We start from the raw sequence: 24,676 nt of genomic DNA on the forward strand, positions 1-24,676 counted from the left end.
AAAAAAAAAAAAAAAAAGACATTAAGCAAGAGAGAAGATAAGAAGTCTAAGAGCGCACCAGGAAATGCTGGAAATTTTATGACTAAAAATTTAGATTACTGATTTTCTGATCTTTGTTATTTTTAGACAACTAGATTTAGTTACTATATACCATAAAGTGGCATTGCAGTTCCACAGATGTGCTAATTGCAAAGCCGAATAATCTTGCATTAGATGTATGTCTTAGTTACTTTTCTCATTGTTGAGACAAAATACCCAACATCCAAAGTTAAAGAAATAAAATTTCATTTAGCTTACAGTTCATGGAGGTTTCAGTACAAAGTTGGTTGGCTCCAAGGCAGGGTGGCCTGGCAGAGGGGCATCAAAGAGGAGAAACAGTCCATGGTGGGGTAGGCAGAGGACAGCAAGCAGCACGCAAGTGAATTTCTGTCCCTTATATTATATCTGGGCTACCAGTATACACATCCAGAATGAGGCACCCTTAATCCTACCCAGAACTGTGCCAAACCAATGAGTGGACTAATTTAGTAACTACATAACCTTGATCCCAGCATCACACGCTCTGGACCCAGCCATCTCTGAAAATCCCCACCTGTGACCACATAAGGCTTTGCAGGGACACATTTAGACACAAGGTATAACAATGCACTACTATATAGAACCTAATCTAGTAAAATCTCACTTATCTATATGGTTGGAGAAAGTAATTATCTTGTCACTCTCCCGATGAATGGCAGAATTACCATTCATAGACAAAACTGTAAGATAGCAAACAGCATTTTTTTACTGGATTTTTGTATTATTTTCTGCATGTTGCCTGAATTTGACATATATTGAGCAATTAAATCAATAGCGTTACCTACAGAATCTATTTCATGGTGCAGGTCTCCTAACTATAGATCAAGCCTGCACAGATGTTGACTCCATTTTTGCTTCTACCTAGAAAGAGACACAAATCAATCTGCTTTGCCTGTACCTCTTTTTATTGCCAGTGACGGAGGGAATACGTCTTCCTCCACTCCTGATGGTGCCTGCAGCTCTGTATGACATTCACGGCTCCTCCTATGCCTTTATGAACCCCTGAAAGGGAGGGGGGCTGAGGTGATGGAGAACCTTAACTGAATGGATTAGCGAGTCTGCCAACTTTGAGGGCATAACAGCAGACTTTCTCCACAATGCATTATTTTGGTTCCAATCTCCCATATCTACTCTCACCTATGCCATCATTTGGCTACTTTCACAGCCCTCTGTAGAAAGCAGCCTATTCAGCCTTCCGTGGGCTCTACTTGAGCCAATGTGTTCAGTATATTTACAGCACTGTTGAGTTACCAAGGATGTTTACTGTCACTTCTCACAAACGGATTGTATACAAATCCACATACTTTCTGTGCTCACATAAAAGGAATCTATTACTTATTCACTGAGAACATTTAAGGACAATTTATATAAAACATGCTGTCTGCCCCTACTTTGTAAATAAAATTATGAGATTCCCTAAGTATAGAACTTTTTTGGTTATGCAGTACAATAATGCTCTCCAAATTTTATGATGCATCAGAATCATCCAAAGGACTCATTAACAGCTTTGCTAGACTTTTAAAAACATTAACAAACTTTTAATTTTAGAACAGTTTCAGAAGAAAGTTTGCAACAATATAAAAGTTCTTATATATCCTGTATCCAATTTGCCCTATTTTTAAGATTCTTATGATACATTATTTATTACATTATATAATTTGTAATTTATATACATTATTTAATACAACTAGTGAAAAAATACTGCTATTTCATTATCACTTAAAGTCTGTATTTTATTCCAATTTTCTTAATTTTTAAGTAAAGCCATTCTTTTCTATACAGGACTTCATCCAAGTTATCACCTTATATATATTCATCACAGACTGACAGTTTTGCAGACTTCCCTTGTTTTGAAGACTGGGTGTTTTGAGGAGTGCCGGTCATGTATTTTTGTCTAATGTCCTTCAGTTTGGGTTTTTCTAGTATAGATAAGGGTTCTGAGTCCCAGGAGGAAGATCACAGAGATCAGATGTCATCGTCACCATGTGCCAAGCGTACACGCTACTGACGTGACTTATCAGTGGTGACTCCAGCCTTGACCACGGAGCTGCAGTGGTATTGGACACGCTTGAAAGTTGTTCTTTACCAGCCCCTTTGTATAATGGACCCTTTAGAAGAAAGTCAAAAGGAAAAGCCCACACTTACAGGGTAGGGTGTGGAGCTCTGTCTTCATGAGAGATGAATAGAACTCTTCTTACAGGAGATGTGTCTCCACCCTTTATTTATTTATTTATATCAGTATGGACTCATTGGTATTTCATAATTTGGGCTATAATAGGGCACCAAAGCAAACTTTTTCTCCGCTAAGTTGCAGGTATTTGTCCCAGTAATGAGAAACTAAGACTCAGTCACTTTTTTCAAAGATCCCTGGTCCCATTTGCTGGAAAATAGTATTAGAAACCCAAATCTAAGCACTCATCTACTTCAGTTACCTTCCTGTGTTTATCCAACATGTATTTTTTGAGTACTTGAGATAAAAGTAGTACAGTAATGATTTCCCAATGCTACCTGAGCATTATCAGGGGAGCAACTCTGTGCGTCTGCACACAGGATCAAGAGGCGGGAAGAACCTACAGTGCCATGCAGACTGTGCCACTAGGACTTAAGAGCTTCACAGGTGTGCGATAACCTCACTGAAGGATGCAAGCTGTGCCCAGCATCACTGAAAATGAGTGAAGATAAAAAGATTAAAGTCAAAAGAGCACTTTTATTACCTGTAAAACTGACCAGTTTTTCTCGTTTATAGGATGGTTCTTCTAAGTCTTCTGCTAAGGACTCAGTTGTTGATACACTTGACTTAGAAAATGTACTGCTGCCAATAACTGACCTTTAACAATGAATAACAACATTATCATTTATTTAAGTGCCTTTATAGGCAATACATGTAAATTAGAACACGTTATTAGATGGAGCAATCAAATACACTATAATCATAACAGCAACATAGATCAAACTGCACTGATCAAAATAATTGAAAAATATTGAGTTGATTTTAATGTTCTTCAAATCAAAAGTAATTTAAAATACATTTCAAATAACACATGTCAAAACTATATTTAAAGTCATTCAGAAAAATAAGAACCAAGATACATCATGTACAGGTACAAATACCCAATGATGACTGTTAGCGTGATGTAAACCTAAAATGTACCAACAAACTTCATGAATAAAGGCATTCAGTATGCACTTGGAATAAAAGTATGTTTAAGACAAAACTCCAAAATAGAGCTTTACTTTCTCTGACTCTTCATTTCCACTATCATTCTTCCCTGTTTTGTTACTGTTTTTTTGTTTTTTAGTTTCTCAATCTTATGGAGCGATCTTATTTCAGGGCCTCATCCATCCTACAATACCCTTACTTTCATTTATCATGTAGTTTCTGTTCCTGTTCAAATATCATCCTAAAATTTAGTTTGCTCAATTTTATAAGACTTCTCTCAAACTGAATTAAAAACATCAGTGAAGTCAAAAAGAAATCAACAAAAGAATCAAAAAATATTTTCCTTAAACATATTAATATGTTTATGAAGTATATCCTTTTTCTACTTAGTCTCAATGGCCCACTTAAAGAATGGGTCAAGTTTATTGAAATATCTTTTGTTTTACCTAGCATTCCCATGCCTTTCATCTGGAGATGTGGAGGCAAGTTGTACAGCAGCGTTTCTTTTTCTATCTAGATGTCTCCACAAAGCCTCATGTGTTCATAGGTGGGGCTTTTGGAAGATGGTTAGATCCTGGGGGCTCATAGCTGACTTGAGGTTAGAAGGTGGAATCCGGTACCTGAATAGCTGGGTCAGTGGTGGTGGGGGCATGGTCTGGGTCTATTTCTTCCCAGCTTCTCCCTTGAAAAATAAATATATTTGTTTCCTGACTGCCTTGCTGTGGACTGTTTCTCCTCCAACATGCCCCTCTGACATGCTGTCTTGCTTTAGAGCCAGCCAACCACAGACTGAAAACTGTAAATTGTGAGCCAAAATAAATCTCTCCTTCTTTAATTTGTGGGTGTCAGATATTGTGTCTCAGCAATGAGAAAGTAAATAAGATAAGCAGTATTTAATTGTTCTGTATTCTAAAATAACATAAAAATCAATCCCTAGAACAACAAAGATTTTCTTGAGTGGATGGAGAGAGAGCAAACCCACCTCTTCCCATAAAATGTAGCATAAGAGAAGCTAAAGAAACTAAGGAAAAATACTAATGAGAACTTGCAATCAACTGTAAGAAAGTAAATGTTAGCCCTTTCTTTTGGTGCCTTGGGAAATCTTAAGTAAAATCTCTATACATTTCACAAATATGTTGGTGTGTCTGGGAACTTTTTAAGTCATGCAGAGCCCTGCAGCTAGGATGATACACTCAAGTTGGGAGGCTCAGACAATTGATATCTAAGTTATATATGCAATTTGAATGCAAATACAATATATATATGGTAAGAAAAGAAAAACTGTAGAGCAGCATGCTTTACCTGGTGAACTGCCCCATCAAACTGGGATTCGCTGTGTTCTGATACATGCTATAGGAGGTGATAAAATCCGACCCAAGGGAGCCTTCTTGGGATGACAGTAGTTTATTTGGCTTTGCTGCATGTGGATCTGGGTAGTAAAGAGGTCTCGGAGTAACATCAACTCCATTTTTATCCAGCACCTGTAGAAATGATTATTTTAAATAAAATAATTAAAGAAAACAGGGCTTCTAAGCAGTAGGACCCAGAAAACAGATAACATCGTACAAGCACGTCTTGCTATCAGATGTGCATATTACTGTGTGTAGGGTACCTGCACGTGGTTGGTCACTGAGCAGTAAGTCTCTAGTGCACCTGTCTACACAGTGTTTGCCTGCCCTCCAAAGGCTATTTGTAAAGTATATAATAATTTATTTTTACAATTACAAATATCTATAGTAGTTTTCAATTTTGAAAAAATATTACCTATAATATGTAATTTAAAAAAATTTTTTGTCATACTGGACCCTTGCACTGAGTTATGTCCATACACCCACACCTCTGAGACAGGGCCCTGCTAAGTCACTGAACTGCTCAGGCCGAGCTCAAACTTGCAGTCCTTCTGCATCAGCCTCCCAGAGTCCTGGGATTACAAGTGTACACCACTATAAAGTGGCTAATGATTCACTTTTAAAATAGGTCTGAAACTGTATGATTAAGTGGGTTTTTGTTGTATTCATACATACATGAAACTATCACTGCAATTAATTATAACACTTTTTAATCATCTCAAGAAGCCCTGTACCCTGTAACCCTTGCGTCTTGGTCACTTTTCTCATTTCTGAGACACAATACCCAACACTCCCAAGTTAGAGGAGGAGAGGTCTGTGTCCGCTCACAGCCTATGGAGGTCTCAGTTCCTAGTCAGCTGGCTTCAAGGAACAGCCGCACGGCAGAGGGGTGTGGTGAGCACAAACAGTCCACCGAGGGGCAGGCAGGCAGCAGCAGCATTCTGCCGTCCATTTCTTACCTATTCAGGCTACAAACCTCTTGGGTAGTGCCACCCATACCCAGGGTATAAGGGTTCCTCTTCCTCCCTGCTCCTCCCTTCTCTCTCTCTCCTTAAGCCTGTGGAACAGGGACGGAAACTTCTAAAACGTGAACCAAAATAAACCTCTTCTCCATTAAGGCGTGAGTGTTAGGTATTGTGCCTCAGCCATGTAGAAAGTTAAGACACAACGCAAAATGCTTTTTTTAAAGTCCATCCCAAGACTCCCTCATAGTTGTAGCTGCTCCAACATTGCTCAAAAGCCCAAATCCAACGTCTCCTCTGAGACTCAGAGCAAACTCTACTGTGAGCCCCTACAAGAAATGAAAAATCAAATTCCATACTTACAAGATACAGAGGAGGGCCAGGCACAGAGTATATCCTATTTGAGAAGAGGGGAACAAAATCTTTACAAACATCACCCTGGAGTCTCGGAAGCAAATTTGTACTTCAACACTTTGAGCCTGTGAAGGGTGGGGTGGTCTCGCAGATTCCTGGAGTACCCTTCGGATATCTGTCCTATTTTCCCATACAAAGTACTGTTCTTGGCATCTCCTTAACCGCTTGATCTCTAGCAATTACACCCTCTGGGGCAGCACCTTTCAATGCTCTCCTTTCCTGGCCGAGTTAAAATTTTTCAAATCCTCCTCTTCGTTTTCCAAATCCTTTGCTCTTCTTCTATTCTTGAATCTCACTGTGAATTTGGCTATTTGCTACTCATGATGCAGCCCGAATGCTGTACATCCTTGAAATTTAGGAGAAAAACTAGTGTATCACCTTTATACTTAGCTGCCTACAAAATCTTAGGGCATGAACAAAATGCACCGAATCCTTTGCTACGGTGTAACACTGATGGGCTTTGGTCCAGTTTCCAACAGAATTCTCATTTCCATCTCGAATCTCATCAGTGCAGCCTGTGACGCCTGACTTCCTATCTCATCTTCTGAAGCTTCTGTGGCATCATAATTAAGTTCCATTTTCTAGGCTTTCTCTAACCTGCTCTTCCAAACTCCACCTGCATACTACCTCCAAAACCTTAAATTTATATCACCTGCCTCATCCCCCTTCAGGAATACAAGCATCAAGATGAGAGAGATTTACAAGACATCAAACTGCCCATGGGTGCTCAGCAGTTTCCAGTCATTTCCCCAAACCTAAGCCTATCTTAGACTCTAGCACAACTGGCAGGTTTTCTAGATTAGATGGTTCTTCATTTGCTGTTTGTTCTTAGATTCACTTGCAGAGACATGAGCTTTTTTAAAAAAAAAAATTTAACCATTTTCTGTTGTTAGGATGGAAGTTCTATTTAAAATGGTGGCAAGTTACACATAAAATTTACCTTAACTGCTTTTTATTACTATGGATTTATAGTAAATTTTGAAATAGGAAGCGTGTTCCAAGTTTTTTGTTCTAATTCAAGATTGCTTTGTCTATTTGGTATTGTTTGATATTCCATAGGTATTTTAGGGTTAGTTTTCTTTTTCTGAAAACATCATGGGGATTGTATTAGGTACTGCATTAAGTCTGCAGATTCTTTTCTGTAGTATAAACATTTTAACACAGAAGCCTTCCACTTTATAAACAAAAGCTGCCTTTCCATTTATTGGGTGTTTTCTTTCATTTTTTTCAATAGTATTTGTAGTTGTCAGTGTACAAATCTCTGACCTCTTTGAGTAAATTTATTCCTAAGTATTTATTTTTCTTTTTTAAGGTTTTTATTCTTAATGTTATAGCAAATTTCTCTTTGAATTATTCATTGTGATGGAATTCACTTTTATACGTTGATTTCCTTCTATCTTGCAAATGGCAGAATTTGGTTTATTAGTTTATGCATACGTATGTGACTGTGTGAGATGATAATCTCCTGTAGAGATTTCTACAGAGACGTTCATGTCATCTCTGAACGAGATAATTTTATTTTCCTTTCCAATTTGGAAACCTCTGATTTCCTTTTTTTACCTAATTGCTCTGGCTAGTGTTCCCATTGTGCTGGACAGAGGGGGCAAAAGCAGATCACCTTTCAATCTACGTGTACATATGTATGTGAGTATAGATAGATATGCAGAGATCATATATAATATATTTAAATATTTAGTGTTCATGTAATAGTCTTTTTATGAGTATCAATTTTCTCTTCTTGTAGGTAAATATCTAGAAGTAGAATACTAGTATAATACATGTTTAATATTTAATAACCTGCCAAATTATTTTCTATTTTCCAAATGTACTATCAGAGTATTTAACGATTTCATTCCTCTATAGGTTGCAAACAGTTTGTTGGTCTTTAACTTTAGCCATCCTAATATATTTAGCAGTATTTTAAAATCTGCATTTCCCTGATGACTGACCTTGATCGCGTTTTCCTGTCCCGCTTGCCATCTGTGTGTCTACTGTGGTGATGTGATTGTTCAAGTATTTTGATCATTTTTTAAAACAGGTTGCCTTAACATTGTTTTGAAAGTTCTTTATATATTTAAAAGTATATATAGTTACAATTACTTTCTGAGGATACGCTTTACAGTTTTTTCCAGTACGTGGCTTTTTTTTTCTTTTCATTCTGCTACCAATGTCATTCCAGGGACAAAAGCTGCAATTTTTATGAAGTCTAATTTACCAATTTTATCTCTTATAGACTGCTCTTTTAATGTGCCATTTCAAGAATCATTGCCTTGCTCAAAGTTATAATGTATACATGAAATATACTTTTCTATATGTTACATTATGATTTGACTAAAAGCTTTAAAAAGTCTGTCAATTTTCTAATTTACGACAACTCATTTTATGACATTTGCAACACTATATTGCTGAAAATTAGATGATAATGGTAATGTACTAGCTATAATTATTACCACAAACAACAGTTTGTAAGGTCACAAATAGGCTTTATTCTACTCCTGAATTTTTATTCTCAATAATTGTAGGAGCTAAATGCCAATATTACGTTATAAGGAACATTATGGGGTTAAAAACTCTAAGAAAATCAGTATTTCAATATTAGTTGTAATTTCCTGAAAGCAGCACTACATTTTCTATTTTTAAAATAACAATCAAGTTTTTTATGATGTCATTTTAAAATAAACCCAGAATTCTAAAGAACATTACCTGTACTACCTTACCACTGGAAATATTCATTTTTTCTGTCATTTTCATCTCAGGTAAAATAAGTAAGTTTCTTGACACACCCATTCTGCTTTGAGTCGCACCAGCATATCCTTTCTTCAAAGTTTCTTTTGCTTTTTCAGTAAAGCTGATAGACTTCTTTGATTGTAAGACACTACTCCTATAAAAGGAAAATAAAATATAATTCAGAAGATCCAGAGTTAAAATTTAAAAACCAACCAATAATAAAAAGGACAGCTTTCCCTTAAAATTATGTAAATAATCTACACAGATAGAGTGAAATAATGATTGCTCCTTGAGAAATTGTTTTGTGTTAGCATAATCTTAGAGAGTTCATCTGTAATATGTCACCTTTCCTGTTACATCAACCCCAGGGCTTGCTACTTACGTCAAGTCACAGAGGCTGAAAGGGAATACACATTCCTACCACAGCTGAGACATAGGTGGTGAGATCCAAACTCTATGGGGATTTCTCTGGGTTTTAGCTTGCTTATTTATAAAACAGAAATAACAATGGTACCTAAGTCATAGGGTATTATGAGGATTAAATGAACTAATTTATGTACTGTAGTTAAGAAATGCCTATCATGTAGTAAAGACCAATAAGTGTGTCATGCACATACCTATGCAGATTTAATCAGAAGTAAAAACCTGGGAAAGAATAGTATGTTCATGTCTGAACAAACTGTAATAATTTTTTTTGGGGGGGGGTTGAGACAGGGTCTCCCTATATAGTGAGACTGATCTGGAACTATGTAGCTCAGGCTGGTCTCGAACTCACAGTGATCCTCCTGCCTCAGCCTCCCAAGTGCTGGGATTACAGCCGTGCACCACCACGCCCAGCCTGTAATAAGTTTTAATAAGAAGAAAACATAATAAAACTATATGTATCCAGTATAAAATATAATTTTATTTTTTATTTATTCTGTAAGTTTTGTAATACAGGACCTATATTTTTCATTTTATTCATTTTAGAACTCTTTATTCATGTCTATAAAATGAGGATGATCTATCCTTGGTTGCTAGAAATGAAATATGCTTCCAAATAAAGTATTTTCAACAATACTTTTACATTTAAATTCTAAAAGATCACAAAAGAATAAATTCTTAAATGACAAAAATCCACCCAAGTTTTATATTTTTTCTTCACAATATTTCTATCTTACATTTTATTTTCTGCTTTCTCTTCCTCCATAGACTGTAAGCATGTTTGGGACAAGAGTTCTCTTATTACTTTATCCTTAATATATATACCAGTGTCCAGTGTATCATGGGTACTAAATATTTTTTGAATGAGAAAATGAATTCCTTTCACATACCATTTTCAATTTATATTCTTTTTAAGTAGCCAACCCTATCCTCCTTCCTCTAGTCTCTAAAGGATTTGACTCCCAACATCATTAACAAAAGTATCAAAAAGTTACAATAATATAAAAACTCCAGATTATTTTTCTCTCATCTTCAAATTCTTCTCTCTCCTGCAAACTTGTCTCAATCCATTATCTTTTTCCTCTTTCCCTCAGAGGTGTCATTTCTATCCAAGATCAGGCTTTTAGCTCTGCTCTGAAACTATCTTTCACTGCTTTCTCAGAAACTCTTCTCCATCAGCAATTTCAGGTCTACTATTCTTACCTCCCCATGAACATATAATTATGCCCCAGTCATCCTCTCAAGGTGAACATGTTCCCTTTACCCATCTTCCTCTATCTATACTACATCTTCTTTCACAGTCCAATTTTCTAAAATAGTAGTCAAGAATACTTTTGTGAATGGGGTATGGCTGTGCTGGAGATGTAACATAGGGCCACACAGAAGGTCCCTATCATTCAACTATACCCCAATCCCATCTACTTCTTTATAGCTTATTTGCTCCATGATTTCATATGATCTAGTTCTACCCACTTCTACTGCATAGACTCTACTTCCATTAAAATCATCCATCCCTTCAAATGTTGAATCCAAGGTATTCTTTTCAGTACTTATCTTTGCAGCATCTGAAAGTTGACTATTTCCCTTAAAATTGACTTTTCAAAATGGTTTCTGATGAGTTTCCTATTCTTCAGCCTCCTCGAGATACCTGATCATCAGACTTTTCCATTTTTTACCAATTAACCTTTTAGACTTCTGCTCTTCTCCAGTTAATAGAATATAAAATTTATCAGTTAAATCTCTCTTGTGCCTTACCTTCAACTCTTTTTTTTCTCCTAACCTTATGTCCTACTGTCTTTGTAAAATTCAATCCTGCCATTTTGTTTCTATTCTTAGAATCCTTCTTTGCAAATTATACCTAGGGTCAGATTGCAGTAATCTGTTCTTTCACTATATAGTCCCTGAAAATTCACCATGAAAATGGCCATGTATGACCATTAATCATGACATATCAGCTTGACTGGATTAAGAAACATCCAGGAGGCTGTCAAAGCACTTTTGGATGTCTATAGTACCTTAGGTACTATAATGATCCCTGGCCTCTTCCTCTTAGCACTGTTTATCTGCTTTGATTTCTGGCAATGCTGAAGTGAGCAGCCATGTTCCACCATGCATTTCTACTATGATGTTCCTGCTTAGGAGCTAGCTAACCATGGAGCGAATCCCCTGACATCATAAGCCAAATTAACACTCCTCCTTTTAGCTGGGAATGTTGGGTATTTTCTTCCAACGAGAAAACTGGTACCAGGAGTGGGGTGGTTGCCATAAATGTGCCTGACCTTTGGATTGGTTTGCAGGAGGAACTTAGAAAGGTTTGGAGATGTACCCTAGAGAACCTTATAATTCTGTAATAAAGCAAAGCCTGGTGGGTGACTCAGGTCAAAGCTCAGAAGCCAGAATGCTGATAGGAATGTGGATATAAAGACCAGGCTCACAAGGTTTCCTTTGGGAACAAAGATATAATTGGCACTTGGATTAAAGGCCATATGTGTTACATTCTGGGAAAATTTTTTGACATTTTGACCATGTCCTGAGACTCTGTAGGAGACTGAGATTAAAAGGCACAGGACTGATTGATTTGAAGGAAGAAATGTGAAGGCAGCTCAACATTCTCACTGTGGCCTGGGTACTGCTGGCTGCTTTTAGTAAAATTTATAGTGAAAATCTGAAGCACAAAGCAGAGCAGAAAATTTTGTAAAACAAATTTTGGCCCCAAGGAATGTGTGTAAAGTTGGGGGTAAATGGAGGTATGACGGCTAAAGAGATTAGCACCATTTAAAGAAACCAAGTATTTTTTGCACGGATAAAAAGAACAATACTTTGAGGGCATCTCGGAAACCATGAATACCTCACTAGGCTTCAGGATGCAAAATTATCAACCTTTCATTTGCAAAGAGAGTCCTTCAGACCTATACTTGAAAAGACCTAGAGAACTGGTTTCCACAATTTATTTCACTGTGCTCAGGTACCTAGGTACTTAGAGGATGATGCAGTTATAGTCCAGTGGGGCCTGGCTGCTGTTTGCACATATCTTCATGTTATCCATATAATGCTGGTTTCATCATGCAGCAGCATGCAGAATGCAAGAATTGTCAGATTAGGGAGTCTTTCACCCAGATTTTAAAGGAAGGCCTGGGAGGCCAGCCAAGAAGCCCCTGAGAAGGCAAGGTATGAAGCTGTGAGAATGAAGCCAGAGATGCAGTGGAGACCCCAGAATTTCAGATGCCAGGGATGTGGAATATTTGTTAAGGTAAGCTGCAGGCTCTGAGTGGTACCAAACTAAGAGAGAAGTCATAGGACTGGTACCAACTACACCCTCTAGAATTCAAATCTTACCACTTATGTGCCATGGATTTTGGACGTGGAACCACAGGATTTAATATTTGCTTTGGTGGGTTTTGGTTTTGCTTTGGTCTGATTCTTTTTCATCCCCCAATCCTCCATTTTGAGTGGAAATATTTACTATGTGCCATTATACCTTACAATTATGTAACTTTTTTTTTTTTTAATTTTTACAGGGATTCACAGCTAAAAGTTTGACTTGATTCTCAGAAGAGACTTTGACTTGGGCCTTTAAAAATCCTATTACTGATCAGATGTTAAGGAGAGAATTAGCTGTACTCAGATTGTGCATAGGATAGTCTATCATGTCAGCCAGGATTATGAACTGTTATCTTTATTTGGTGATTAAGTATGGTTTAAGATATATCTGTTGTCAAGTTGACATGTGTGGATTGTGATCATTAATTATGATATGTCAATTTGATGGGATTAAGGAACACCCAGGGAATTATTAGTAAAGCACCATCTGGGTGTGTTATGAAGATGAGTTTGGGTATTATATGGCCCCTGCCCCCTTCTGCTCTTGCACTGTTCCTGTGCTGATTTATGGTAGAGCTTTGCTCTACCAGGTTATTCTGCCATAATGTTCTTGACTTGGAGCCAGCCAACCAAGGACTAAATGCTCTGAAACCCTGAGCCAAATTATGCCTCTCTTTAAGATGTGGGATTTGGGTATGATGCGCTGGTAATAGGAATGCTATTATATTAAGTCCTATATATTCCATTTCCTAATAGCAGTTTACCCTCATTACCACATCCCTTCCCCTATCCCCTGAAGATTTTATATCCTGGATCACTGGCTTTGTCAATATTACACAGGGCACAATTACTGGATATTTCAAAAATCCCTGAAGGTAATCAATCTACCACATGGAACTCTTAGCTCTTTGAAATATTCCTACATAAATGAACTTACCTGCCTTGCTACTTGAGCCACAGTCATACACTTGAATGTGTCTTTAGAAAAATCAATGATCACTTCCTATTTTCCAGCTTCTACATTCTTAAACTCCAACATCAATTATCCTCCCATTCTGTTATGACCTTTAAGCCTTTGGTTCTAACATTTTAATGCCTTACCTGTCTCTCATGCTCTCTTCTCTCTTGATCTTAAAAGTTATTATAATTGATAGTTGTTATAATCATGCATTACTGATATTCTCACATCCTCTGCCCTTCTTTTATTTCAGTGTATTTTTTGGCAAAACCCAAACCATGGTTATTCTGTGTTATGTGTTAAGATGTCCCCTCAAATCCTCATGTGGTCATAGGTAGGGCTTTTCAGATGTAGCTGGGTCTAGAGTGTGTGATACTGGGATAAATGGTGTGTGATTTACTAAATTAGTCCACTGATTGGGTTGGCAAAATTCTGGGTAGGATTAAGGGTACCCCATCCTGGAGGTAATGTAAGGGACAGAAAGAGTCACTTTTTGTTGCTTGCCACTTAACTGCTGTGCTGTCTTCTACCTGCCATGAACTTTCTCCTCTGTGATACCTTTCTACATGCTGCTCTGCTTGGAGCCAGCTGATTATGGACTGAAACCTCTACAAACTGTGAGCTACAATAAACTTTTCCTTCTCTAACTTTGGGTGATGGGTATTTTGTCTCAGCGATTTGAAAAATGTAACCAAGACAAAGGTTAACTCCAATTGTTCTCTTACTTTGAGCCAGCATCTGTATATCAACCATGTTCCTAGCTTCTGCAATAGTGGACCTTTAACATAGGCCTCACCTGCATAGGTTGGACAAAGCTTGTTCTGAGCAACCTGACAATAATATGCCTAAATCACCTTTCCCAGGCTTCCCATCTCCTTTGTAACTTCTTCCAGGAGTCCTCCTCCTAGCAGTACACTTTTCAAATACAAAGCAATCAATCCAGAGTCCACACGCCAAACCACCTCCCTAGGGAATACTCACAGTCTGGGCTACAACAGCTGCCCTAATAACTCCATACCCAAGTGCTAGACCAACAAAGTCTGTGCGCCCCAGAACCCGCTGAAATTATTCAAAGTAGCCAATCTTAAACCTGTTTTCTCTGCCTTACCCATTCCTACTGGCAGAAGCCATAATAAAAGCTCTTATCCACAGTGTCTCCCCAAATCCCGCTGACTCACAAGAGACCTCAGTACTCCTTCCTTGTGACCCCATGCACTGTGGATACCCCTTCCTCCCAGGGGATGAAAGATAAACTATATTTTCAATATCGTTTCTTACTACTCTCTAAAATTCCTATTAGCAAACTGTATTTAAACTCAACCTATGCAGCTAATTTAAACTTAAGGAAACTTAAGGAAAGAAACCAACTCTAATCACAATGACAGGTCTCACTTCATGTTCACTCACTTAATCTGGGTCCTCACTGTGCCAAAAATCTGTCCTTGTTTCAGTCTTTACCACTCTAAGGTACATTCTCTGCTCTCAAAAAACACCACTTCCTCTCTGAAAATAATTAGTTCTAGCTGATTAAGTGAAAAAACTGAATAAATGAGGTAGCCTCTACATCTTCCACCTGTCACAGCTAGGCACCTACTGGGTCTCTATTCTCCATTTCTTTGCTATTATTGTATACAAATCATTGAAGTTAACTTTCTATAAGTGCACTAGATTTTTTTTGGCATATTCAAAAACATTGCTCTAGCAACTCTCGCCTGCATAAAACTTTTTGTCTATTGGAGAATTTGTTTCAGTGTGTAAATATGCTATTATTTCTCTTTTCTTAAAAAAAGAAAATACTTCTAACTTCATCTATTATTCCAGCTCCATCTATTATTATTTCATAATTATAGCAACTCACTGGAAAAATCTGTCTGTAGTTATTTTCCCAGTATCTCTCTATATATGTATGGATAGAGAATATAAACTCCTTGAACCTATTCTCATCAGGTTTTACTCCTTTATACCACAAAGGATTATTACCAAGGTCCAGTCAGTTCATCAATACTAATCTAATGATCATTTCAACATTCTCACCTTATTTAGCAGCATTTGATCCAGATGTTCATTTTTTTTTTTTTTAATTTTTTTCCCTTCCGTACTGAGACTGAATCCAGGAACCCACACAAACTACGCAAGCAGCCTTCCACTAAGCTATAGTCCCAAACACCCCTAAAATTTTTTTTAAGACAAGGACTTGCTAAACTGCCCAGGCTGATCTTGAATTTGCAATCCTCCTGTCTCAGCCTCCAGAGTAGCTGGGATTATAGGTGTGCATCACCCTGCCTGATGACGTTTTATTTTTTTAATCTTAGATTTCAAGATACCCCTTTTATTTGGTTTCCTACCTGCTTTTTCTGCAGCTTTTTTCTTTTTTCCTTTGCTTTAAACAATCTGAGTGCTTCAAAAGCAAATTGCCAATCCTTGAAATCTAGCTGTTTATACTGTTTCCAAGTGATAAGCTCTTCCTAGCATAACTATAATGCAATAGATTGCCTTCCACTTACATTTGTATATCTTCTTCTCATTGTGATTTAGAATGACTATCTCCAAGCCAATATAAATATTTCATAAACATTTGTTCAGTTTCTAACGTTGCGTATACATCTGTAGCATACTTTTATTTTTTTCAGCAAGAAAAACACTGAATCTGAAGAGTAAAGACATGCTACAACTAACTGGGTACAATGAGAATCTGCTGGAAGAATTTCGCTGGGAGAAAGGTACCACACTCCTACTCAATTTAAGATAACCATCCTTAATTCAGGGGATCTTTTTCATCTCTAAGTAGTACTGGGTGTTGAACCCAGAATGTAGAAAAACACTTTAGCTGTTAATTGGCACTGAAAAGCAAAGCTGTATCATTTTAGATGTAATTCCTAGGGCCTGGATTTCGGCAGCTCAGGCTCCTTCCCACTGGTCCTCACAGCATACTTCCATGGGCAGGGCAGGGCAGGGCAGGACAGGCTACTGTATCAGTTGAACCCAGGTACCTTGCCCATTGGCTTCATCTTTTGTTTATAACACCAAAGACATGCGGGAGTAACACTGCAGACACTTCCGGTCTTGCCATGGATACACTTGTGTGACATTCTTTTTTGAACAGTACCCATTCCCCGATGACTACATCATCTTTTATGTAGATCTGCATACTGTGGCCAAAGGAGGAACGCCATATTTTCTATAAGACTGAGCACATGCTGGATTCCTCCTTTTCCTTTGGGTCAGTTGGAAGATGGCGGTTCTGGCCAACAGACTGTGTATTACTCACTGGACTTCTCTTTTCTAGCTATACTCACACCCTAATAAACTGATTCCATGCTATGACTTAAATTCAATTTCAGTGAAAATGATTCTAACTGGACCTTTCCCCTAAACCTTGAAGCCATCTACCCTCCGGTCTACTTGGCAAGTCTGCCTGAAACTACACATATCCCAAACCACGCTCCTGACATTAACCACTGCCTCCACTACCACCAGCACATCACTTAGCCCAGCAAACCTACTTGTCTTGTAATCCTTCCCATTTTTGTTAAAGTACACGCTATTCCTCCAGTTGGTGAGTGATAAAAATTTCAAAATACATCTAGACTCCATTCATTTGTCAACACCCTTGCTGCCATTACCTGGTTCAAACACCACCCTGTCTGTCTTGGATTGCTGCACTGGCCTTTGACCTCTTCCTGATTAACCATGGTTCCCGGAAGTCTGTCATCCATACAGCAACTTCAGTAACTTTTTGAAGTGTGAGATCACATTGCTGCTCTGAGCCTGTCAATGCCCAGCTCTTTCAGAAGAAAACCCCAAGTACCTACTATGACCTGAAAAATCCTGTGTCCATGAAGGCGAACCTTGTAGAGCTTTCAGTGGTAACAAACAGCCCACTGTGGCACAGGAGCCATAGTTTTGCCCCCACTGTGACCTACTGAATCCAGGTTGGCTTGTGATTTCATCTTGACTCATTCCTCCCATTTACTCTGCTCCAGGCGTGTTGCCACCCTTGAAATCACACTGGGCACCTTTCACATAAGCGCCTGGGCACTGACACACGCCTGAAGCGAACTTTCCCACACCTGTACATGCTCAGCAGTTTTGTTTTTTTCAGGTCTTCACCAACAATCACCCTTTCAATGTGGCTTCCCTGGCTCCCTACCAAAAATGTCAAATAGTCCTCATCATTTACATCCTTTTGCTTCATTTTTCTCCTTAGCATTTCCTACTAACACAATTTATCTTTTCCCTATATTGTGGATTAGCTCTTTCTTAGAATATGTTACAGGACAGTAGGGATTTGGGGCCATTTTATTTCCGTCTACCGCTACTATAGTAGCTAATGTACATCAGCTGCTCAGCATTTGTTGAAAGAACAACATTCCCCAAATCATTTTATCCAAGTCAAAACATTCCTTAATCTTCACAGCTGTATGTTTAACCACCTGTGATTGGCCCAAACCAAACAGATGTTAATGGAATTAGTGGAGAATAAAGAACTGGGGCAGTGGAAAGGATAAAAATGCACCTGAGCATGGACCCTTGTAAACAGTGCAGGCAGAAAAGCATGTGGTATATAAAGGGAATGCTACATGATTCAATTAGATGGAGAGGAAAACAAAGTTAAAGTTTAAAGAAAATATCAGGGCATGTTTTGGGAGTGCCTTTACTTTTTCATGGGAAAAGCAGTGATCAAAGCAATGCATCAGCCAGGCGTGATGGTGCACCCTTGCAATCTCAGCACTCAGGAGGCTGAAGCAGGAGGATCACTGTGAGTTCAAGGCCAGCCTGAACTACATAGCAGGACCCTGTCTCAAAACAAAATACAAAGCACAACAAAAAAATTCCAAAAAACCAAAGCTATGCTTCAGAAAACCTTGGTAGAACATGGTAGACGAGGGACAACCATTAGTTAAGTCGCCGAGGGAAGAGTCCAGGTGAGAAGCAAGCAAGACCTACTCTGGTGGGGCAAATGTAGAAACAAAACAAATGCAAGACACCCCTGCTGACTCTGGAGGGACTAGAACACAGGTGACGAAGACTACCCCGGCCTACAAGCACAGTTTCCCTAAGCAAGCTAATCGATTTAAATCCATAAGCCCAACCATCCGCTTTGTTGGATCCCCATAGGACCATCACCTGCTTGCCGTCAGCCCAGGGAAGCTGATCCCACTGAAATCACACAAACTGAACCCTCCTGAACCTGCTACTGACTGGTGCCCAGGTTCCCCTGGCTCTTTCCTTCCAACTTCGTGTCTCCTCGTGCAGCTCCCACCTGTATGCCATGCCCTGCCAGGCCCTGCCTCCTGCCTCCTGGACATAAACAAATTCTTTCCTCAGTGACAGTCAACTCTGGGTACCCTTAGACAACATATACAGAATTGATAGGATTTGGAAATTTTAATAATAATGACACTTTAAATTTCAAAGAATATATTTTCTAATTCAAATTCTATTGTAACCTGTGATAGAGAATAGCCAGGTTTTACAAGTGAGGAAACTTAAAAAGATCAACTGGGCCAGGGATGTAGCTCAGGGGCTCCACCACCTGCCTCGCAAGCACAAAGTCCTCAGTTCGAGCCCCAGTAACCCCCCACCAAAAAGTCAACTGAAATGCCCAAACTCATCCAGTAGCTCATGGGCTATGTGTTTTTGGGTGAGTTTCTTAATCTGTTTCTTTCCTTTGATGGAAAGTGAGGTTAATAATGTAATTCATCTCACAGAGTTAGAGTGTTGGTTGAATTTTACTTCAAAAGCACAACGAGATTTTAAAAAATGAATAAAATAAAAATGCCCCCCCAAAAAAGAAAAGGTAATAGGGCCAAGGAGAGAAACTGGAGGCAGAAATGAAAAGGAATCAGACAGGTATGTAGACTAGTTAAAAAGTGAACAGTAGCTGGGCATGGTGGCACACGCCTATAATCCCAGCACTCACGATGCTGAGGTAGGAGGATCACTGTGAGTTTGAGACTAGTCCAGTCAGTCTCAACTACATAACAAAACAAAACAAAAAAAGTGAATAGTAAAGTTTAGGGTTAAGGAAATCAAGAAAATTCTTGAGAATGGGATAAACAATGACAAATGCGTCACAGAGACAGGAAAGCGAATCTGGTGACTTGAAACCTTTAGTTTATTATAGACCTTTGAATAATTTCCGAACAACGGTGATGAAGAACCTCAAGAGTTCAAGAGTGGACAGACTTTCTTCTGGTTTCCAGTCCAATAAAGACATTGAAAGTCTTCAATCCCATCATCATGGAAAGAAAAAAGCTGAATAAACAAAATCAACAACGCTTTACACCTCTGAGTAGAGGTCAAAGGGCAAAAAGTTCCCTTGCAAATAGGAGATGGAAAAAAAAGTCACAGTTTACAGGAGGTGAAATTTGCCACTGGGGCAAGTAGCAGGAAACTTGAAGGGCACAACAGCGGCCACTGAAGACTGAGAGTAGACCAGCTTCAGAGCCAAACCTCTGGGGACACAACTGCAGGGAGGCCCCTTCTCTCCTTTGCACCTCCATGAGCCCACCGATTCTCAGCATGAAGGACAAAGACACATTCTCTTGGGGTTCCAGAGGTGGGCAGGAAGAAACCATTCTAAGATATGCCTAGAACAAACTGCTTTCCTTAACAGTCCTCAAAGAAAAGGATTTTACTAAAGCCTATCAACTTGGGTTTCTCCGGAACCCGTCACGGGAAAGGGTAAACCCAACTTCGGCTCCAATTAGTCATCCTGACCCACCTGAGGGAAAAAAAATGCCCAGAAATGATCGTGAAGTGAAAAGGGCCAGCAAATGCTAAGACCAAGTAACAGGACGAAAGAATACCTGCCCTCCCCCTGCAGTGCTCCTGCACAACAGCACCACAACTGAAAGATCCGCAAGGCTCCAACTGTTCAAAGGGAGCCTCTGTACAAGTGTGAGTGTTTATTACGGGGCATCCTGCACGGCCTGTGAAGAGATGAATGAGTAAAGAAAGTATGTAGATACACAGAGTGGAATATTATTCAGCAATAAAGGACATTAGCAGGAAAACAGACGGAAGTGGAGAGAGACCATCCTGTTACATGAAATAAGCCGGACTCAGAAAGATAAGTAGCACACATTTTGCCAAGTATGTGGAATCTAAGGAGAGAAAAGGAAGACTATGAGAAGAGGAAGGGAATCTGGGAGAGGGGAACGAGCACATAAAGGTAGATCATGGTGGGAAGATGCATGTACCAAACGCCACAATGAAACCCAGCAGGAAAAGCAGCGTCTAGGGGAACCTGAAACACAAGAGACAAAATACACACACTTGAGAAAACTCAACCTCCACACACTCATGCAAACAGGAAACAAGACCAAAATTCACAGCCATACAAACATAAAAACTCATGGTGAAGGTCAATGAATCTTGGTTTTTATTACTTTACACAGTTATGTGCTACTTTCCACCAAAATTTCTAAGGCGTATCAAAAGGCAAAAGCAATGTGGAGAGACAAAGCAAGCATCAGAACCAGACTCAGATATGGCAGAAGTTTTGGAATTATGAGACCAAGATTTTAGAGTAATTTTACTTAATCGCTTCTCAGCCTTTTGGCTAAGACCAAGTGTAAAATAATTTTACTTAGTATGCCGAGGCCTCTAATAGAAGAAATGATTAAAAGGCAAGAATAGGTCGCTGAGACAAACATGAACACTCTAAGAATCGAAATGAAGTATGGAAGTGTGAGGAATTAGAATAAAGGAAATGGGCAGAGAAAATGAATGAAAGGGTTGAACAAAGAGCCAGTGGCTGTTTTTACCACAATGGGATTTTATCCACTGTGAAGCCCAAGGGAAGGATCTAACACATGAAAAATCTAAGCCAGAAAACAGAAAATCGATAAATGCTTCAAGAGATCCTTTACAAGATCTGGTTTAAAACTCAAAAGGAGGAAGATCAGAAATGATATTAAGTCAAGTCACCAAGTTGTACATTTTAATGTCTTTGACGCTTTATTTTAGTCTACTTTTTAAAAAATGTTGACAAAGTATTTGAGAAGTAAAAATAAAGAGTGAGGGAGAAAATGGCTCTCTGGAGAAAGCCTAGGCCAGAACGCAGAGAAAAAGTAAGATAAAAGTACACCCTGGAGGACACTGGGCAGGCTCTCACAAGAAAAGCCACAACAGTGAACTCTGTTTTCGTTAGACAACATGGGATGGATTTATCAGAAAGCAAAGGTTATACTTCTTCCCCAGTCACGTGCTTTCCTTTCATTAATCTACTTAAAATTTGTCATTAACTTCAAAGGACACCAGGTGTGGTGGCGCACGCCTGTAATCACAGTACTCAGGAGGTGGAGGCAAAAGGACCTCCCGAAATTTGAGGTCAGCCTGGACCACCTCATGAGTTCCAGGTCAGCCTGAACTACATAGTGAAATCCTATTTAGAGAAATAAAAGAAAAAATTTAAGTGAATTTTCCTAATGCCTTCAAGACTATGAAAGTTGTGACTTTTGTTTTAATTTACAGGAATTCATCTTAATTCTATTTTGAGATTTCCATACCTAGAAATGAAAACAAAATTCTGAAGCTAGACCTGGCTGTCTGGCTGGCTTTAGGATCTGGACAGCCCAATGGCAGAGCAGTGCTGGGTGTGTCCCGCGGGTCATGGAGGCGTGGCCTTGGGACCTGTGTCTGGTCCCTGTCCTCTTCCTCTCTGCCTTTTTTCCCTGCTCAGCTTCTTGGCTGTCATAAACTAAGTAGCTTTGTTCCACCAAGCCCTTCCACCTTGGAGCCAGTAGATCATGAACAAATTCCCTTAAAATGTGAGACAAATCAAAGGTCTCCAAGTTATGAGTGCTAGGAACTGGGTCAAGCAATGGGAAAGGTAAGGTAACATAGTCACGCATCCCTTTGCTCAATCAACAGTTATTGAGCATGTTCTTCATTCTAGGCAAAAGAGGACAATGAACAGAAGAAAAACCTTTGCTCTCACAGAGTACCATTCCTGTATTAATCACTTCCCCATCACTGAGAGATATACTTGACACCTGCTTCTTAAAGCGGGTGTTGTGGTTTCTACCTCAACATCTCAGCAGAGCCTCATGCACTCAGGTGGATCTTTGGGGAGGTGACTGGATCACAGGGGTGCAATATTAGTCCATTGATGAGGTGAAGCCTGCCTGGTTGGAGGAGGTGGGTCACTGGGGGCGTAGCCTGGGAAGATTTATCTCCCTCCATGCTCCCTTGATCTTTGTTCTGATTTCTGCGACCGTGCCATGGACTGTTTCTCTGCCGTGCCACCCTGCCTTGGAACCAGCTGACTATGGAATGAAACTTCTACAAACTGTGAGCCAAATAAACCTTTTCTTGTTAAGTTAAGCGTATTGGGCATCGTGACTCAGTGATGAGAAAGTAACAAAGAAGGTGCGAGGTTTATTTGGCTCATGGTTTCATTGGGTTCAGTCCACAGATGGCTGTCTCCAATGCAGAAATGGTGGTGGATGGGCCTGGCAGAGGAAAAGCTGCTCAACTCATGCCAGCTGGGAAGAAGAGAGGAGTCAGGGACAGCACTACACCTCCAGTGGCTCACTTCTTCCATCCTCGCCCTACCTTCTAACAGCACCTTCTGCAATGAACTCATAAATAGGTTAATCCACCAATAAAAATAATGCTCCCATAATCGTCATCTTCCCAAAGCCCCACTTCTGAACATGTGAGACTTCTGGGGAACATTTTTGATATACACACTGTAACAATTTCTTAGCTGCAGACAGCTTAATAATCCTCTATATATCTTTAGAGATAAACTGTGTGAGAAATGAAGCAAGGGTAAGAGAGTGAAATGCTAGGTTGGAGAGTATTATTTTATGTATGGTGGCATCTGAAGTAAATGAGATAATCGGGGCACAATATTAAAAAAAAAAACAAAACAGCACAGGTACAGAAATGGAAATATTGTGAGGACAATATGCTGTGGACTGTAATCACCCATGAGGAAGAGTTCAAAGCCAGACCCTGAGGAACACTGTAAAATGGCGAGCATTTACAGAAATAAAAACTTGAAGGGTTTGAGCAGAAAAGCCACACATTACTATGTGGAGGATGTTAACAAAGAGACTATTCAGATTCTTACTTAATAGTAAGACTATTACTTATAGCGGTACATAGTCTGTATTTATTTTGCAGGTAAGAAGCACTGATTGTGTAGTACTATGAGAGAAGTTAAGGGTAACTCCAGGGTTTAGTTTTTTTCCTTCCTAATTGAAAAGAGTAAAATATGCCACTTCCTGAAATGGGAAAGACCAAACAGAAAAACGGAGAGTTAAATTTACTTTTGGGTGTAAATTTTGAGATATCTATTAACTTCTATATGCAGATTTTTTTTTTAAAGTCTATTTACTTGGAGAGGTCTTAGCTACATCACCAGTATAGGTATAGGCAGTTTTCAAAGGGATAAGGAAGTAGCGAAAAGAACAAGTTTAAGGGATGCTGCCACTGACATTAGAATATCTATTATAGGAGATATGAGTACGTATCAGTAAAGTACTTTTAAAAGACGTACCCATTAACCAAGGGAAGATCTAGGGAAGGGTGGTGTCCCAGAAAGAACTACACATTTCAAAACTCAAGAAGGGATCAACAGAGATCGAAGCTGCTCATGGGCCAGCTGAGACGCGTAGACAATCTAGTGCATTTAGTTGGATGACTCTTAATGACTTAAAAAGCTTCTTTGGTGAAGTGGTAGGAAGACAAGAATCTCGGTATCACATTCAAGGGCGAATACAAGGCTCTTTCCCAAGAACTTTCAACAGTTCCGCTGAAAAAAAGATTAAGTGAGCTGGAGGAGGGTGGAGAAGAGAGGACAAAAGTGATGTGGTATTGTGGAGGAGAACGAACTGGGGTGCTTTCACGGGGACCATTTCATGTAGCGAGACAAGTCGGCACAGCTGCGCGCTCCCTGCGGTCCCGTCCATCTGCAGCACTACCGCAGAATGTTGTAAGCAGAAGAGCGATGATAGCTAGGATGGTACGGGAATGGCACAAAAGTCATGCAGAGCCGAGCGCTGTAGCGTCCGGTCTGGTGGCACCTAGAGGAGGCGCCAGAGCACCTGGACAGAGGGTGGCAGGAACCTGAGGGAGGACTGCAGACTGAGAAAACACACAAGCAAAGGCCGGCAGTGCTAGGAGGAGGGAGAGCCGAAACAAAGCACCGCTCAGAGAGCAAGCGCAGCAGGCACAGCGCCCGGGAGCTGCAGAGCGCGCCCCGAAGCCGCCTGGTCACCCGGTCCGGATCTGGTTGGGCCCTCGGGGCTCCCGAGGGTCCCCCGCC

At 39.5% G+C, this 24,676-nt stretch overlaps 1 protein-coding gene across 1 annotated transcript in view; it reads right to left on the reverse strand.

The window, feature by feature from the left end:
* Wdr78 (WD repeat domain 78) overlaps positions 1-24,676 on the reverse strand; it is a 59,147-nt gene that overhangs the window by 33,032 nt on the left and 1,439 nt on the right. The window contains exons 3-6 of the mRNA XM_010605236.2: positions 9,466-9,493; positions 8,667-8,844; positions 4,541-4,719; positions 2,793-2,905 (exon numbers count right to left, since the gene is read on the reverse strand). Of these exons, the coding sequence (XP_010603538.1) occupies positions 2,793-2,905; positions 4,541-4,719; positions 8,667-8,844; positions 9,466-9,493 (498 nt within the window). The remainder of the gene's footprint in view (positions 1-2,792; positions 2,906-4,540; positions 4,720-8,666; positions 8,845-9,465; positions 9,494-24,676) is intronic.

Source organism: Fukomys damarensis, unplaced genomic scaffold, assembly GCF_012274545.1.
Source record: "Fukomys damarensis isolate Sample0158 unplaced genomic scaffold, DMR_v1.0_HiC HiC_scaffold_33, whole genome shotgun sequence".
NCBI classification, from domain to species: domain Eukaryota; kingdom Metazoa; phylum Chordata; class Mammalia; order Rodentia; family Bathyergidae; genus Fukomys; species Fukomys damarensis.